This window comes from Haliotis rufescens, unplaced genomic scaffold (assembly GCF_023055435.1).
Source record: "Haliotis rufescens isolate VD_foot unplaced genomic scaffold, xgHalRufe1.0.p SCAF_2, whole genome shotgun sequence".
NCBI lineage: Eukaryota > Metazoa > Mollusca > Gastropoda > Lepetellida > Haliotidae > Haliotis > Haliotis rufescens.
In genome coordinates this window covers 6,815,599-6,834,934 of record NW_025963890.1, presented here as the reverse complement: position 1 = coordinate 6,834,934, position 19,336 = coordinate 6,815,599, and the positions used below count along the sequence as shown (strand labels likewise).

At 38.8% G+C, this 19,336-nt stretch overlaps 1 protein-coding gene across 1 annotated transcript in view; it reads right to left on the bottom strand.

The window, feature by feature from the left end:
* Positions 1-2,247: 2,247 nt before the first annotated feature.
* The window catches only part of LOC124147957, a 58,409-nt gene continuing 41,320 nt past the window's right edge, over positions 2,248-19,336 (bottom strand). The window contains exon 2 of the mRNA XM_046518818.2: positions 2,248-7,756. Coding sequence (XP_046374774.2) covers positions 5,930-7,756 — 1,827 coding nt within the window. The 3' untranslated portion in view covers positions 2,248-5,929. The remainder of the gene's footprint in view (positions 7,757-19,336) is intronic.

Here is a 19,336-nt window from a genome sequence, read left to right as displayed (position 1 = left end):
CTCGGGAAGGGACCTGTTTGTCTACAATTGTGTGGGGATCGTTGTGATTGGCCTTAGATTAGGCCTTTTTCATGCCCTTCCCTATCAATGAGGAAGTCCAGCATCTCACATATTGTTATCTTAGTAAACTTCAGATGATATTTGCTTTCATTCTTGACAAATTGACCTGAACCTCTGAACATAGATATGTAACTGTATCAATGGTCACCACATTTTGTAACAAAAGTCCCGTTGGAACCAAGAAATGAAGCTTTTCCTTAAGTTTGCAATGTGGGATAGTTGTGTACAAAGTTGAAAAATGAAATGTTTTGACAGAATTGAACCTGGTTCTTTTCTGAGATTGTAAAAGATCAAGCAAATCCTCTCCGTTTTTGATATTCCACAAATACTGTCTGTGACTATAAAGAAAGTCCTTCCTTGATTTTATTAAGGATTATGGTTAATCTGTGATATGTTGGTACATTTGCAATACCCAGCAATACATCTCTCTGAGTACGGGTTTTTATAGAGCTTTGGAATCCAGTACAAAAGAGGAATGAACATGTTTTCAGGTTTTAGAGCTAAGTCAAAAGTTGATAGTACTGATGCATGGTTTGGGCAGATTTCTTCCTCAGTTAACATACTGGCTTTATATGTGGCATTATTCTATGATCAAACAATTAATGTTGAAGCTTACTAATAATGGTTATGCTATTGAGGCCTTGTCAGTGGGGACAACTACAAACTCTTCACGCATGGCTTTGGCTTTGGATGACAGCTGGCTGGGACGGAATGGGTTTGTTAAAAGATATCCCACTTCAACCGCGAAAGTGAGGGGTATGACAATAGTGAAAACCTAATGTCTGATTTGGGAACACGTTGTTGTTAACAACAGTGATGTAGGGTATTGTGTTTGTTCATTTTCTAAACAAAGGTCTGATATTGTTGTTTCATTACAGTGATTCACAGGATTGAGTATGGTTTTACGACGCATTTTTTAGCAACATTCGAGCAATATCGTGACGGGGGACACCAGAAATGGTTGCTTTACTGTCTGGTCATGTCCGGCTTTGATTTCAAGAATTAACCTTCAGTTTACGTGAGTTCATTGGAGTAGGAACCGTCATAGTATGTGACCCAAACTGTATGGACGTTGGAGTTTCATCATTTGTTATATCCCTGTTTGGGATTTCGATAGTTGTAGATATACAATGTCAGTTTGTATGTGCGACCTCATGTTTACACTGACACCCATAACACGGCCATCTGTATCGCGAGAAAAATGTTCCCCATAATGACAGATAATATCAGCGTATGTGAGCTAAAGATGCCTACAGAAACATCCTTGTGTGTGCTTTTTTAAAAAATGAAAGATGATAAAGATATGTACGCAATTTGCTGAATAGAAAATGTAAGATGGGACGAATCGTACTGGGTTGACCGCGGAAATCTTGGGAGGAGAGATAAATTCATTTCAACTATTGGTCGTCAAAATGACTGACACGATCAACGAGGCGGGGAGGATATCCCAAGTTGTCAATGTACTGCGCTTTGGCGTCAGTCATCATTGTTGAGCATGACTGTCATATAATGGTTATTACTAAGATGTGTCGAATAGATGCTGAAGTAAATTTATAGACTGATGGAGAATGTTGTTGACTCTCACTGTCAGTCTGGTCACAGAGTAGATAGTTTTTAATGATTGTACATTCCGTTTTGAATACGAGGATGGGCCATGCTTTCACGGGCATACAGTCAAATAGTGAATGCGAAACACCAAAGTACAAGATTAAAGTATCTAAATGATCTTAAATGTATTCATGCTAGGGAATACTCAGGGTCCCCAGAAATGTAAATAAAGTAGTCCGTCGGTGTTTACGTCCTTTCTAGAATACTGTCTTGTGAAAAAAGTATAAAAGGGAAAATAAGGGCGCTTATGGACGTCAGTTTCGCAGTCATGTGACCGACCTCTCATTCAACTGAAAAGCCCTAAGCTTCACATTTAACAAATTATGAGTTGATATGATTCCGTTATCACGTGTGTATTATATATTGAATGTTGTATACGACAGTCTAGAGGACAGAGCGTCTGCCTGGAGATGGAAAGGTCGGTAGTTCGATCCCTGACCGCGTCGTACGAACAGACGTTACAAGACGGTACACTAGCACGCGCACATACATGCACGTAGAGCACATATAAATCGAAATATAATATTCGATATATTCACGTATTAACATAAAGCATAGACAACTTCACAGGACGTACGAAATTTATAAATATAGGTTTTATTCACCAATAACGTGACACACTGATCCTAGCCGCAAGCATATATAATTTCAGACAGTCTTATCACAGGCAAACACATATCACGTTGCGCACAGTTCATCATGTGACCAAGTGCACCTGTATCCCCTCGGGAGAGGAAAGCATTAAAGTACAGCACCATACAAGCCCTAAAAGTAGATACGCCGTATGCGCTATAGGCGTCATGCAACATTAAAGATCTCAGATGTTAATATATGTTCTCAAATTTACATATGTGAAGACAAGTTCATATGTACAAGAAGACATGATCAGTCTGTATTAATTTTCATTTAAAATAATCCGAGGCAAACGTCTCACAATTTTGTACTTTTGTACTAATACAAATATGTTTTGGTCAGAGACTAGGTCTCGTCTAGTGTACATGATGTACATTTGCTTGTGCGGTCATTTCCGGTCATAACGAAGGTTGGGAGAGAAAGTATTAGGTTCAAATCTTGTAATCCAATAAAAGTGGGAAATAAGGTTTCTGTTTATGTTCATTTAACGAAATGATTTTGCTGTTCCCTTCGTTATATTGGGTGTTGACTATACGTACATACATGTAAGTTTTGCAGTTAAAAGAAAACATTCGTCATGCTGAAATCGTTGATATAGGTTAAGAATTACAGTTTACATTTAATTTTTCAGATTGCTGAGTGTACCACTTTCAGTCAGTCTACGCCATATTTAAAGTGGTATATTCAGGCACGGATTTAATCGAGTTGTACAATCCCCGAACCAGACTATCTTATTAACAACGGGTGTAGATTGGCAACATAAACTCTGATTTCACCCATTGGAATCCATCCACAATATAGTTTGTCTACAGCACTCACTATGTGATTTCAGCACTGACTTGCCTAACCTATGCTATGCTAACAGTTGTTTCGCATACATTCGTTAACCTACAAAAAGCACATACAACACACCCTGCTGCGTGCTGAAATCCAACAGCTATATTGACCATTAGAAGAAACGCAACATTCAAGTAGCCTTCAATTCGGAAACATACACAAGGTTCCCTGCTCGATTTTCCCATAAAATAGACGATTAAATATTCCGAAGTAAAAGATTAAGATGAGAGATTTTTTTCTCTCAAAATGTCAAGTTGACGAATATTTAAGAAAAAGACATGCATATATTTTTCCATCACTATAGAATTGATAGTTAATGGGCCACGACGTGCGCATGTGGCATACCTGATTCTTCAGGAGTATTTATATTCTTTCTCTTCAATTTACAATAATAGATCAAAAGGTTTTCGAGCGTATAACTAGCATATTCGTTGCGTTTCTTTTAGTTGTCAGTATTTTGACTGATGAGATGGGCCTTTTAACAGAAATCTGGCAATGAATCATTGACATGCCTGCATCAAGATAAAACATATTTTTAAAACATCTTCAAAACACCTTACAAATTTAAATTCAGTATTGGTTTCACCGGACCCCTTCAAGCATTTTGCACCAGACATGAATGCATTAAAATCATCCACATTGGGATATGCCTTCATGACTGGTACATTCGTTGATGAGTATCATTTGTCATTTTAAATGATATTTACATACACCAATCAATCATATTTCATCGCTTGAGTATGACATAACATAACTGTACTTCTAGTATGAATCATCGGAATGTACACCTAAGTAAATCGAAATGAACAGGATTTGTGATTACTTTTATCATCAGCATACAAACATGATGTGATCCTATGCATAACAAGTAACGAAGTAGCTCTAGTGTCTATCATAAATAGAGTGCTGATTACCCTAAACATGAAATGTTATAAAGAAGGAGCATGTAAATTCAGACGAACCCTTCAAGGTAAATGTGATAGCGGGGCAGAGATATCGATAAAAGTAAATAAAAGCGACAAAACCCTTTCCAAATTCATATCTCTGCCAAAAGCAAAGTCGATAGTACGATTCCGACTATAGCATGTGTTTATGAATCACTTTCAAATAATACTTCGCAACAGGCAATCTCTTACACGTAAACGTTACAAGAACTTGCTGTTGTTTGGCAATAAATCATTGTTTGTGAATTGGAGTGTATGTCAATCATAAATGCATGTACACGTTTACATCATCATATCATGATTACCAATATCTGTTTCATGCAGCCATCTGTAGACACGAGAAGATACCAGTACTGTAGATCATGGCAACTACACTGATGAGCAAAATAAACTATATCCACCAGTTGATTTCATCTTATCTTTTAATTTCAATCAAAAATATCTAGTTAGCAATATCATATCCGAAAAATGGACTGTACTGGCGCTTGGTGAGTACTCGAAGAATACTTCTACATGGTTAGATTTTATAATATATATTTTGATTTAAAACTTTGAAAACTTAAAGAAAAATCGCATAATGCACAACTGGTGATGGGTATCTTTGACACCTAATCTTTGAAATTCATAAAATCTGCTTTTTTTCATTTACATTTCAAACATGGTAGGGATCATGTGGTTGCAAATTCATTTCTTACCCCAGTCTTCATTGACCAATATTATTTTACACAAAACTACCCAGCAACAGACTAGATTTTACAAACTGTTGCAGGAGTGGGTGATGATTAAATAGACATAATCAAATTTAACAACAGTTCTTTCAATTACATAAAAATAAAATTCGGTTTAGTACGAAATAGTTTTTGATGATGCGATTCCGTCAACTGATGTGCTTACAAAACTCAATATATCTATTCTGAATCTGTCCAATCTAGTTCAGTATGATGTATATCACACACAAGGGAATAGCAGCATGGAGAAAGAAACTTTAGCACTATAAAGGATAAATCTAATTTGATGAATTATTATTATAAAAGATACTGTTGCCCATACATACATATAAGTAACGTTGATTGTCTTATTTTTAATGTACTCATTGCAACATTTTGAACGTGATCAATAATGATATTTTGATTTATAGTGTTGAATGAGGAATACGAATATGTTGAACAAGTATTAATTAATGGTGAGTGAATAGTAAATATCTTCCATAATATTGTTTCTTATTCTCAATTCCCATCTTGGTGTATGTTTTAGAAACAGTTTCCAACTGCTGTCCTTAATCAAAGGTGACACTGAAGTTACCTAAGAACAAAACTGAGATGATAATATTGAAAGCATGACAGTTTAACGTATTCACTTTCACTCATACGATAATCACATTCCTAGATACAAAGATTAAAAGCATGTTATAAATATTCCTGTTTCTGAGGAACTGTCATGGCATTTGTAATCAAAGATTCATGTAAAACCGAAATGCTTGGTGAAACTCAAAACCTTCTCGCGGCTTAAATTCCAAGTTAAGCGAGACCAAAACACAATGTTCTCCACAAGACATGATATTCTTATTATGTCTCACATCTAATTTGCCATAGGTCTAGAACTGTTGAGGAAATGCGCTAGTGTAACATGTATTGTACATATGAACAGATCCAAACTGGTCCAATATCACTGTACCGTGGATCCATCAAGATACACATAACATTTAATCTTTGAAAAAAGAATCCATCGTCTCTTGTCAGGCCTTAAATGTTCAAAGGTAACTATATTTGAATTGTCCTTTTGTGACTACAGACATCGAAACGAAAACAGAACAAATACAAAATAAATTGTTAACCATGAGACAAGAGTCATACTTCGGTTTGACGGAAAGGCAAAGAAGCACAACTATCAGGCTTGAACAATTCTTGTTTTGCCCCCTCCTCCCTTTTTTGTGTATCACATTCCTGCTCCTGAACCCTGTCACATTCTGATGTACTTTCATAGCCAGATGATCGGCGGGAATGTTTAGCTTTGGAATAGTCGTAAGAGATGTCATTTCGTTTAAGAAATGCAGGTATCACCTTCACTGGTCCATGAACAGGGCTTGGTTCACAACTTGACGCAGTGTCGTCGAAGTCGGTTGAGATCCAGCTGCTGTCGGAGACGATACTATGGGCATGACGTCCACACGGTGTGCTTGGAGGGGAGGTCACGTACCCCTCATCAGAAGCTATGCTGAACTTTTTCTCATGATAAGGAATCTGGAGAGAAGGTGTTTGGTGCTGTTCATATTCAGTGTCTGACCTTGGCGTGTTCGCGCATGACTGATCACCTTTTTTGGGTTCTTCCTTTTTCCCTTGTTCTTTATCATCGTCTTTATTCTTAACTGATTTTGTTGGATTCACCTTTGATTTTGTTTCAGCTACCTTAGAGTCCTTGTTTATAGTTTTTCCATTTGTGGATGAGGAACGTGATGACGACATTCTGTCATCAACAAACACATTGTCATCGGATTTCTTTCTATCACTTTTGATGCCATTTTGCTGTCTTTGATTGTTCGTGTACGTTCGGGGTTCAACCCGTCTCACATTCTGGAAAGTGTTATATCTTGGGTCGAGAGTCAGATTGCCATCAGAATACGTCCTTTGGCCATGTCGCCTCTCGGACATTTCAGACACATGGTGCTTCTCATTCTTCATATTCTGTAACGAGATAGAACTGCCAGGAGAACGTTTAGTAAAGTAGTTGTTCACTTTAGGTGCATCCCTACTGAGATCATGGATATTGTTCGGTACACTGTATCCCTTTGAAAGTCTAGAAACATGTATGTCAGCTTCACTTAATGTCCTAGAGTGACCATTATAATAGTGTCCGTTTCCTCTAGGAGACGGGCTTGTTTCAATATTGAAAGAATTCCTCCTTTGAATAACATTTGAAGAATTGGATATCTTCACACTCTGTAATCCCAAATTTGTAGCTTCATTCTGTACCCCATTTTGGACTTGCTTCTCAGCCTTATTGGTTTTATTCTGGGGCTGTGAAGCTTTGAAACCATGCAAAACTGCATGGAGTGGACTAGGCATGTCTTGTGAGACGTTTGCTAAGTCAACATCTTTGAATATACCTTGGTTCTTCTTATTGCCGCCTCCTGTCAAGACAGCTTCACACTGAATGCTAGCTCGACGTAACTTGGGTTCAATGTTTTCATTATTTACCATCGGATCCTCGCTGATTGGATTTTGCCTGGCAAAATGCTGGTTATAACTGTTCCCAGTAATGGCAGAAAAAGAAGAACTTCTCTGGTTTTTCCTAGTATTCGGTATGTTTGAAAGCTGATTCGCAGATATGTCATTGTTTCTTTCATTTAAACTTTCTGAACTCACAGATCTGAAGGCAGAACCAGACACCAACGAACCCCATGACCGAGCCTTTCGGAGTCTGTCAGACTCGGTGGAAAGTTCGTGTTCAAAAACATCAGTGTCTGTCGTGTTCAGAGGACGTCTATTCCGACATGCTTCAAGACTGAAACTCGAATGTCTTCGATGTCCAACTGTAGAACCTCCCAGGTTCGTGCAGTCTTGTAGTTTTCCATTGGTGAAACCTCCTCCACCGCCGTCGTCACCTTCTTCATTGATTCTGGCCAGACACGTTGAAGACAGCCGTAAGGAGGCAGCTGACATTCTTCTCTGGTTGAGCTGAAATAAAGAAAATAATTTGTAAACAGGAATACAGAGGAAAACATTTACCATATCTGTCATCTGTTGTTTTTTTCAGTGTCCTTACCTTTCCAGGTAGAGTTTCTGTTAATGTTCAGGTGTTTTACATTTAATCAAATTATTTTAAAAAACATTGTTAGAACAGCTCTTAACGAAAATGAAATCAGTTCTTTTGAAAATGAAACGGTGAGGCTTTTGGTTTTTAAATGACTAGATTTTACATTTGGAAAGGATACATGGTTTTCTTCCAAGTTGTTTATTTAAACGTTGATGAAAGTTAACTGACTAGGTGCATAACCTTATATTTCTGAGCAGTTAATCAAGGCTCCAGAACAGGAAAAAGAATGAAATCCTGCGACTTCACACGTCTGATGCAAATTCTAGAACACACCAGATTACCATTTGGCAATGATGTGAAAGAAGCACACTTTCAACTCAAAGAGCCAAATATAAACTGATTATGTGTTTATGTGTGGTAATTCCGGGACTGATTAACAGGGATCCATGCTAAGTACTTCGAAGAAAACCTAATTCAAAATTCTGAAAACCCTAAGATTAGAAGGGCGGCATTGACAAAGCAATACAGACCTCACAATTTGGTGACAAATGCTTTGTGGTTAGTGTGTATTATTTACACTTTTCGTACCATACGATACCGTTTTGAAACATTTTCAGTTGAACATCTGTCAATAACATGTCAATACGTCCTTTGTTTTAAGGAACTTCCCAATGCCAGTAATAGTCAGCATGTATATAAGGATCCCTTAGGTTGACTGGAGTAAACTGTGACTTGGTTGAGAACAATTTGCATGTTGTTTAAAGGGCAAGTTCACACGGAAATGAACCAATTTTTCTTGTACTTTTTCCACATTAAAAGTGTTAACATAGAAGTGTCATAGACAAAAATATAAAAACATCATATTTAATTAACATATTTTTTGCATTAAAACGATTTATATTTTTCACATTTACCAAGTGTTCTATTTCCATAACAAAAACACCATGGCTTATGCCCCTTGCAATATGACGTCATTGGTGCCAATTGATAAACATTATGACGTCATCATGCTTTGTTAGAGCCGCTTCACGTGGTGTAGGTACAGTTTTGTGATTCTAGCGTCTCAGATGCCAGCCAGAATTGTGTTATGCTGAGTCACCACTGCGCCGGAGTGTGTCGTAGACCATGTTGTTTTACCGCAAACTGGTCCTTGATATCTTTTGCGTTGAGAATAGACAGGGACCGAGTTGAATTGGCACCAATTACGTCATAATCTAAGGGGGATAACTCAGGCCTATTTCGCTCGTAAAACGAAGGCCTCATAACGGCATATCATTTTAACACTATTGTGAGCTTCCTACTTTCACTGTGAAAAAAAATTAGTGTATATTTTCAAACACAGATACTAATTAATTCTAAAATTGCGTTTTGTTTAGAAAAAGAAAGAAAGTGATTTTTGCGTGTACACTTCCCCTTTAAACACACCTATATCAAGTCATGATTGGTTTCAATATAGGAATATGGTATTCATCTGTATAACATTAAAAGTCGATTAAAAACATTGTGTTCCGTTTTACCTTTACCAGTATACATGCATAAGTGGTAAACTCTTTATAGACTAAAACAACATTCACAACCAGACGCATCTATTAAATCAGAATCTGGATTCCTGTTATGAACAAGGGGAATATTATACTGATTTGCCAGGTTGCTAAAGTATGTGTATGTTTACATTGAACATATACGTCATCCATGTTATTGCTGTCAGTGAAAGTACACTTTTCGATAACACGTTTAAACTGTTGCATAAGAATCAATATCTTGGTATCTACCCAGCCAAACAAAGGAAGAGAGCTGATAGTGTCAACTTGACCGTGATAAATGTTAGAACCTGTTTTGCCAGTTGCCAACCTCTAATCAGTTTTTTCTGGGCCCTGGGCGTATGTTGAGGTAACAGTGACACCATGGGGTGATAGAAGAGTGTAGCTCCTATTCATTACAAGGTGCGCCACAACAGCACTCAGTGGTGGGCATGAGATAAGGGGGACAATGTAGTCTCGTGTGTGAACTGGAAATGAATAGTAAAGTGTTTTCAAGGAATATCCAGTCACAAGCATCGCTTTGTTTGTATGTACTGTACGGTACAGTGTTATGATTGTTAAGAAAATTACGTTATCGGGTATATTTTCAAGGTAATATTTTTTTAATCGCTTGGTTCAGTGCAGATGAGGTCACGGCGTACTCTGTGGGGGATTTGTGAAGTGACGACGATAAGTGGACGTCTGTGATCGCCAATAACAACCCGAAATAATGAATTACTGTCATTGCACCACACTATGGGTTACATATCAGCGTGGGTGGGAGAAGTATATACATTTACATACACACACACACACACACACACACACACACACGCACGCACGCACGCACGCACGCACGCACGCACGCACGCACGCACGCACGCACGCACGCACGCACGCACGCACGCACACACACACACACACATGACATTGACACTCTGGATATTGGAGATCCTATCCTTGATATATGCAAACCGAGTGAATGCAGATTTCAGCCGAAAACGTGTGGTATAGATCCCTACTGTTGCCCTGTGGGAATGGGATGGAAAAACAACGCACAGTCGCTAGTCACATGATTATCCGCATAGTTATTAATTTGGATTCAGTTGATATTTTACGAAATGGCTATTCGAGAGCACAATGTTTTAATTTCTTTCATGTATACATGAAGGGTAGTAACGGTTTTGCTGGTATGGCAACGTGAATATTAACAGATAAGTCGAGAATAAACAGAAACAGCAGCATCAGATGCATCTCTTCTCTTTATGTGGTAAGTGGTTAAGTCTACCATTTCCTTTTTGGATAAATGACAGATGCAGTTTGTCCTATTTAAATGTCAATGTACATTCTTATACATTTTGATCATTTTCTTCAAGCCCAATCCGCTCAGTAAAAAGTGAAACAAATCAGTTGATGGTTTGTACAGGTGTCATGACATTTGGCAAGTTCCATACGAAAAGCCGCATCTTAACCCGGATTAAGAGATGTATATATAAAGAACACCATACCCGTTTGACCTTTAATTCTGGCAGCAAAATATGTCCCCACAAAAAGCTGATTTTAGGATAAAGATTAGCTGAAGAAATGGTAACACTGGTACGCTATTAGCGGCTGGGAACAGTACACACACTCAAACTGTTGACCCTGTAAATCAGCTTTAAAGGACCACTCGACATGGCTTTCGCTCGAAAGGTATATACAGAGGCTTAACATTGATGAACTCTGGCGGTGCGAAAAGTATCAGCAGTGCCAAATACGTGAAGTATAATAAGAAATCTTAAATTTGTTCATATTCATAATATCGATACACTGACACAGTGTTATATTCACCCCTAAGCGATATTTTATATTAATCTACCCCATCGTAAATATTTGTAGTACACAGGATACGTGACATTATTACGAAAAAGAACTAAACAGCTAAAATAAAACTTAATCTTAATTAAACATACCCGTAATTCATTTACGTAGATATAAAACGTCAACACCAGTCTCGATTATCCGACGTAACAGATTCCATTGGGTGTAACAGGCAGAACAGAGGTAACAAATATGTCTGGATAACTGAAAATCAGTAATGACACCAGGTGTTCGCGAAAAGGGTAAGCATGTCATGCCCTACCACTCACACAATTTGCAGGGGCGGTCGGGTAGCCTAGTGGTTAAAGCGTTCGCTCGTCACGCCGAAGACACGGGTTCGATTCCCGACATGGGTAAAATTTGTGAAGCCCATTTCTGGTGTTCCCCGACGTGATATTGCTGGAATATTGCTAAAAGCGGCTAAAAAACCATACTCAATCACTCACACAATTTGCATCAAAAAGTATTTGTTTATTACCGGAGACTGCACCGCAGCACTCCGGACCAACAACAAACTTAGAGCTTAAGTACACTTATTTTAAAAGCAGAACACCATATAAGTTTCATGGACTGTCAGAGCCAAGATCGATTATTAAAATCGTTATAACAAAATGCAATAAAGTAGTCAAATATCTTTTTGAGTAGAGTAAAAGAAGTCGGACCTCACAGTGCTTGTCATAATTATCCAATCAATGACTTCGGAACGGTGTGTGTAAATCACACAGCCTGCATAAAAGCTGCATCTGTTAGTCAAATATCTTTTTGAATACAGTAAAAGAAGTCGGACCTCACAGTGCTTGTCATAATTCAATCAATGACTTCGGAACGGTGTGTGTAAATCACACAGCCTGCGTAAAAGCTGCATCTGTTTTCTAATCGATACCTGTTGTAGATTGTAATCCCCGAACCACCCACCAACCTACCATGAAGACAATGTGCCATTGTGGATCAAGACTGACAATGCCATTCATGAAGCTACGTGCTCAGAATATGAATGACAAATTTCATGAATTTATTTCCATTTTCACGGTGTCATTACATTTGCAATTTCTTTGAAATGTATTTCATCTCATACATATCAGTATTACACTCTTATTGAACCGATGCTGTCACTAAATGGGACCACCTCCGTAGTGAAGTGAGTGAGTGAGTGAGTATGGTTTTACGCCGCTTTTAGCAATATTCCAGCAATATCACGGCGGGGGACACCAGATATGGGCTTCACACATTATACCCATGTCGGGAATCGAACCCGGGTCTTCAGCGTGACGAGCGAATGCTTAAACCACTAGGCTACCCGACCGCCCCCCGTAGTGTAGTGGATAGAGCGTCGAGAGTAAGGTAGGTGGTTCTTTCACCTGGTCGCACCAGACCGAAAGACGTAAAAGTTAATACTTGTTGTTACCCTGGCTAGCATAAAGGTGATAAAACAAAGATCGGAGTCAGTATAATGTGGGATAAACATGTTACACTGCGGCATGGTATCTCAGTGGGTAAGCATTATAAAACGGGAAATAAACCCGGACTCGTACAAGCAGCCAGCCGTCAAAGGCACCGCAATTCATTGTGCCCAGTTGCGCCCCTTGGGTACGCCAGAATTCTATTATTGTAGGTCGGAATTCCACTTTACCTCGATCATGTTTCTGCATCACTACCACCCACATTAAGCTGACACGTTGTGCCAACTCACACACTCACTACAAGCACACACACTCACACACACTCTCACACACACATACACTCAAACACACACACACACACACACTCACTCACTCACTAACACACACACTCACACGCCTTCGCACACTCTCTCACACACATACTCACACACACATTCACTCACTCACACTCTCACACTCACACACACACACACACACACACACACACACACACACACACACACACACACACACACACACACACACATGCATCATAACCTTGAACGCTAAACCACATTTCACCTCAATTGTCACTAAATGGAAAATCTACTCATTGGCGAGATCACACATACCACAGAAAGGAACATATCTAAATTAATCTCTTTTATGTCTGGTGGGATCTTGCATAAATAATAACATATTTCTAATAATGCTTCTTCTATAATGATAATAATAAACAGCAAACCTACTCGATGGTGTGGACCGTTTAGCTAAGGGGTAGTCAAACGTTGTAACAGTGGAGCAATAAAATGTATCAATAAAAGCCATGTCTTCAAACGTTTCAGTACGTCTATACATGATTCGCTATGAAAACAGCATTGGGATAAAATAATATCCTTGTCAAATACCTATACTAGCCTTGACCAGTGGCCAACATCAAACGTGGTCATAACATTCCTGAATTCTTGCTTCTATCGATTCGTGCCTGAAAAGCGTCACTAAGATGATTTCATGTTCAACTAACTCCACTATCGAAGGTATATCCCGCGACCTGCTTGTCTACATACGTGATAGCACCTCAATTCACAGCTGGTTTGTACAGAAAATCCTCTTTCATATCTCCGAACTATCCGCCCAGAGATTGCCAAAGGATTATGAATTCTGAACAAAGAAAATAACAAAGGATCTTTAGGGCTGACTTAAGTTTATCCAAGACCCGACTACCGTGGCCACAAACAGAATAGACGCTACGGTATTGAAGAAAGTTATTCTGGATGTTCGCTAAGCCGTGGAAATCCACTGTAGGGGAGAATCACGGAAAACTGGTGGCTGTATGAGAAGCTTTGTGAACGTGGTGCTCACTGCTGATATCAGTGCTCATAACGCCCAATATTGACTTCCATATGTGAAATTTTCAACCCATAAACACGTTTCAACTGTAAATATGAAATTATCTAGGGATATTTGACAACAGCAATTCTAGTTGACACGTGATGTTTTTCGGATTCAAACAACATATGGCGGGGGTACAAATTCTCCATTCATTCTTTGATAATTTTTAAATCTGAAAATTTGAAAGAAATGTGCAGTTTATCTGGTAAATGTATTCACGATTTTAATGTTTTCCCACGCTGCTGTAGTTGAAATCTCCTCCTTGAACTTTTCAATCACCGTTTGACATTTTACTCGAAAGACGTTTTTATTGAAGATTATTTTTTCCTACAATGTCGAATAATACATCCATGATGTTTATATGCAGTCAACACAGGGTTCGCAATTTTGTCGTCTTCATAGAAAGATAGCATTATTTCGAAGACAAGCAAATGACAGTGGCATTTCTGAAAAAATACAATTTGATTTGCGACAAACTGTTAATCTTTCTTGATAGTTTTTCTCTTTACCAGATTTGGCAATTATTCATAATTTATTTTCACAGCAAGTTAACTTCCAAAAGTTTTAGATTAGCACCTGAAAAGATAACAACAATTTGTTTACGATCGAATTTGCAATATCCGTAATTTCATTATTTTTTTGTTTTATATCTATTTGTGTTATTATGTTATGAAACACTTAGCAATACGCAAGAACATCTATAGTGTAACGTCAAGACATTATTTATGTGTGCAATTATAACTGTTCATGTGTACAAAGTAATTCTTGGTTGTCAGGTATTACACTTACCAGACCTTTATTATATGAATGAATGATTGAGAGCAGATACGTGATCAATACAAGGAGGGTAAGGCGAAATTGGGTTCAACGTACAGGTCAAGATTTTGCACTTTTCACGTGTGAGAGAGAGAGAGAGAGAGAGAGAGAAAGAGAGAGAGAGAGAGGGAGAGAGAGAAAAAGAGAGAGAGGGAGAGAGAGAGAAAGAGAATGAGAGAGAGAGGGAGAGAGAGAGAAAGAGAGAGAGGGAGAGAGAGAGAAAGAGAGAGAGAGGAGGGAGAGGGAGAGAGAGAAAGAGGGAGAGAGAGAGACAGAGAGAAAGAGAGAGAGAGAGAGAGAGAGAGAGTGTGTGTGTGTGTTTGTGTGTGTGTGTCTGTCTCTGTGTGTGTGCGTGCGTGCGTGCGAGCGTGCGTGCGTGCGTGCGTACACTACGGAAGAAGTACAAGAAGGATAACTACTTACTTCTAAAATCAACTCATTTTATGGAGAAAAAAACAGGAAACGGTATTCGTCCTCATCATTACATATTGGTCAGCCAAACGGACAGGTTCAACATATACTAGTATTCAAATAATACGTTCAGTTTTGTAATCATTACAACGTTAAATTCAAATATAAGATGAAACGTATTAAGAACTTCCTCTGTGATGTTTAGCTTGCTAGGTGAATTTCTTGTCCAAGCAAAATAGCCTTTCAAACTTTCTTAAAAGAGAAAAACCAAACTTCTTAATACGCATACGAAATGGTGTTATAAGATTTTATACGTTAGCGACAATGATAACTTTGAAGAGACAAGCAAAGGAAGACCATGCCTTCATTGTATGTATGCAGTAATAGTGAGTGGGTATGGTTTTACTCCGCTTTTTGCAATCACGGCTAGGGCCAGGAGAAATGTGTTTCACAAATAGTATCTATTATGGGAATCGAAGCCGGGCATTCAACATGGCCAGCGAAGCCGGGAATTCAACACGACTAGCGAAGCCGGGAATTCAACACGACTAGCGAAGCCGGGAATTCAACACGACTAGCGAAGCCGGGAATTCAACACGACTAGCGAAGCCGGGAATTCAACACGACTAGCGAAGCCGGAAATTCAACATGACTAGTGAAGCCGGGAATTCAACATGACTAGTGAAGCCGGGAATTCAACATGACTAGTGAAGCAGGGAATTCAACATGACTAGTGAAGCCGGGAATTCAACATGACTAGTGAAGCCAGGAATTCAACATGACTAGTGAAGCCGGGAATTCAACATGACTAGTGAAGCAGGGAATTCAACACGACTAGTGAAGCCAGGAATTCAACATGACTAGCGAAGCCGGGAATTCAACACGACTAGCGAAGCCGGGAATTCAACATGACTAGTGAAGCCGGGAATTCAACACGACTAGCGAAGCCGGGAATTCAACACGACTAGCGAAGCCGGGACTTCAACACGACTAGCGAATGTTTTAATCACTAGGCTGCTCTATCAAAGTTCACAAGCAGATTGAACATGTAAACTTACACAACTACATAAAGAGATAGTTACTAAAGAATTTAAACAAAAAGTGAAATGTACAACTCGTGCAACATAGGTCAAATCGCTATTGAAATCAGCACAGCTGTCTGAAGACCCCGGCACAACATATATTTAATTTTCTCTCTGATCTTTTCTTTGTGGATTTTCTTTTTTTTACCCAGAGCCCTGAAGATATTCGTTATCTCAACAATCTTCATCAGAGGTATGGTGTAGCCATTTGAATAAGTTTGGGTGAGGTCGCTTCAATATTTAGTCTCAGACTTCTCGAAAGATTGGCGCATCAAGCTGACATTTGATACGTTTTTTATTCTATCCTTGAACGACGTGCCACCTGTGAACATATTTCGTCACAGATTGTACATGTCCCTCCGCTCAAGCTATTTATTGGATTATTCCATGTGTTTATGAGCCTCCAAACCCACAAACATGTCCGCCTCTCCTACCGTCCGCGGTTTTATTTCAGTCTGTGTTTATTTTTCCGTTTCCTGTTTTGTATGGATAACCTATGGGGCTACAACTCGTGTTCACGGACATCTGTAAGGCATGACGCTCTGAAGGAATAGCCTTAGAAAATAAACAATTAAAAGAAATTATATCACATGGGCTACACGTGGTAGTGCTACTGTAGAAGGTTGTTTTCTAGTAGATTGGGTTCTTCACGCTTTGACATTTATAAATATGGGAAGTGATCTTTTAAAAAATAATAACAATACATATCGATAAACATTCATCCCTTAACAGATATGAATTTCATAGGAATAATATATTATTGAAGGTGGGAATAAATTGTGACATTTACACAATCATATATATATGCGGCTGTGGTGAGATATTGAGTGTGATTGAAGTCCGTTTTCAGTGAGTGAGTGAGTGAGTGAGTGAGTGAGTGAGTGAGTGCATTGGCACTATTTCTGCCAAGCAGGACAAATGAACGCCGCTTTGAACAGTATTTAAGATATCTCAGCGTAGAGGCAGCTGTATGAGAACTAAGGACTTAATTCTTGCACTAAACAACACACGCAACAAACTTCAGAAGGCCCTTGTGTTTTCGGTTTATTTGCATATAATGTAGACCAGGGATTAATAGATATACGCCCCAAACAGTTCTCAAGAGCCCATTAACATTTCAAGGGTACATAACGATATATAAATCGTTCTTCGGGGACAGATAATGTTTGCTCGGGTCTGAGTCATCCAATCAGGAATTTCACACTAACAACTGCAAGAAAAGCACTTATGCAATAACCTGATCCAGCTGGCCTTCCATACTCTCTCGGCTGCATATAATGGTGGTGCACTCGACATTCCAATGCAATCCAGAGACAGGCTAAGCCAAATGCTGCATTCTCTTTCAAATGGGCGGACTCCGTGAACTTAAATTGAGAGGGAAAGCAAACAAATACCGCTCATCTTTCCTTAGCTCTACGTTCGAATCTTGTACGTTGACAAGAGACAAGTTAGAGGACGCCCTGTCTATTCACGGGTTCACAATCTGGATTAACAAAGACACACGGGGTGTGCACTAACAGTTTGTGTGAAATGTAGAAGCTTTAAGAAATGTCTTTTCAAAATAATAACATATGTAAGCGGAGACGAACCAACTGGTTTCAGATGTGTACTAGCTTTTATATGTCATTGATTAAACCTAACACCATTCAGCATTCCACACAACTGTGGAGGATGACTGTGAAAGTCGCTGAATGAACCTACTTTTAACAGATGTGAACAACGACCACATACACTGATTAAGATACCAATGTGTATGTATACAATTATATCAGAAGAATATAAAATCATGTTTATTCAATTCTGGTATCATTACCTAGCATCATCACTATTTGATAGTAATTCATAAACACATGCTCATGATAAAGTTGCAATGGTACAATCGACTCTGCTTAAGCAGAGATTTCTAGTGGCAATGGAATGGGTTTTGACTCATATATTATATTTTTTCGTCATGAATGAATTATGAAATTAATGTCAGTGATGTTTACTAACAGGGGGTCGGTGACTGAATAGGATTACGATTTTCATTTTATCAAATACATTTATCGATATACTAAACTGCGGGGCAAAAGAAAGTATACACCCAAGTTTGATAATGGCAAAAAATGAAACAAACAAGAAACGGTTGTTTGATGGTGAGTGAGTGAGTGAATATGGTTTTACGCCGCTTTTAGCAATATTCCAGCTATATCATGGCGGGGGACACCAGAAATGGGCTTCACACATTGTACCCATGTCGGGAATCGAACCCGGATCTTCGGCGTGACGAGCGAACGCTTTAACCACCAGGCTACCCGACCGCCCATGTTTGATGGTGACGTCTTATATACAGGTATCATAGTTGTATTTTGGACCTTACGTTTGCAGTGTTTCAGCGACTGTTTTCAGCCCTGTAACGTTTTAATAACGCTTAAAAACAATTCACATCCAATTTTCAAGTGTATAAAGTGTTAAAATAATATATGTGTTCATTCTTGTTATCGTTTAATTCTAATATAAAACGAATAAATGTATTAAGAACTTTCTTTTGGTAAGTTTGGTTTGCCACATTGCATTCAGGACGGGGCGGGGTAGCCTAGTGGTTAAAGTGTTCTCTCGTCACGCCGAAGACCCGGGTTCGATTCCCCACATGGGTACAAGGTGTGATGCCCATTTCTGGTGTCCCCCGCCGGGATATAAAAGGAATATTGCTAAAAGCGAGGTAAAACCGAACTCCCTTATTCATTTTGGATTGATGGTCATTCCTTGTAGAATATTAGAAATAAAAGTGTTACGTCTCATGTGATTGGTTCAGACGCATACCATGACCATCGCGTACAAATGGTTTTCATTATTACCTTACATGGCATGCACGTTTTCACAAAATACCTCTTTCAAATGGCATCCTACTCTGACAGGTGACACTGATAATAGAGACACGTGTTTTCATGAAAATATGGCACCACCCAGAAATGTACTCATTAGGTATTTACCTCACAATAGGACCACCCTGTTACCCAGTAGTCCACGCTATGAACGAAGGAGAGAGGAGCACAATTTCA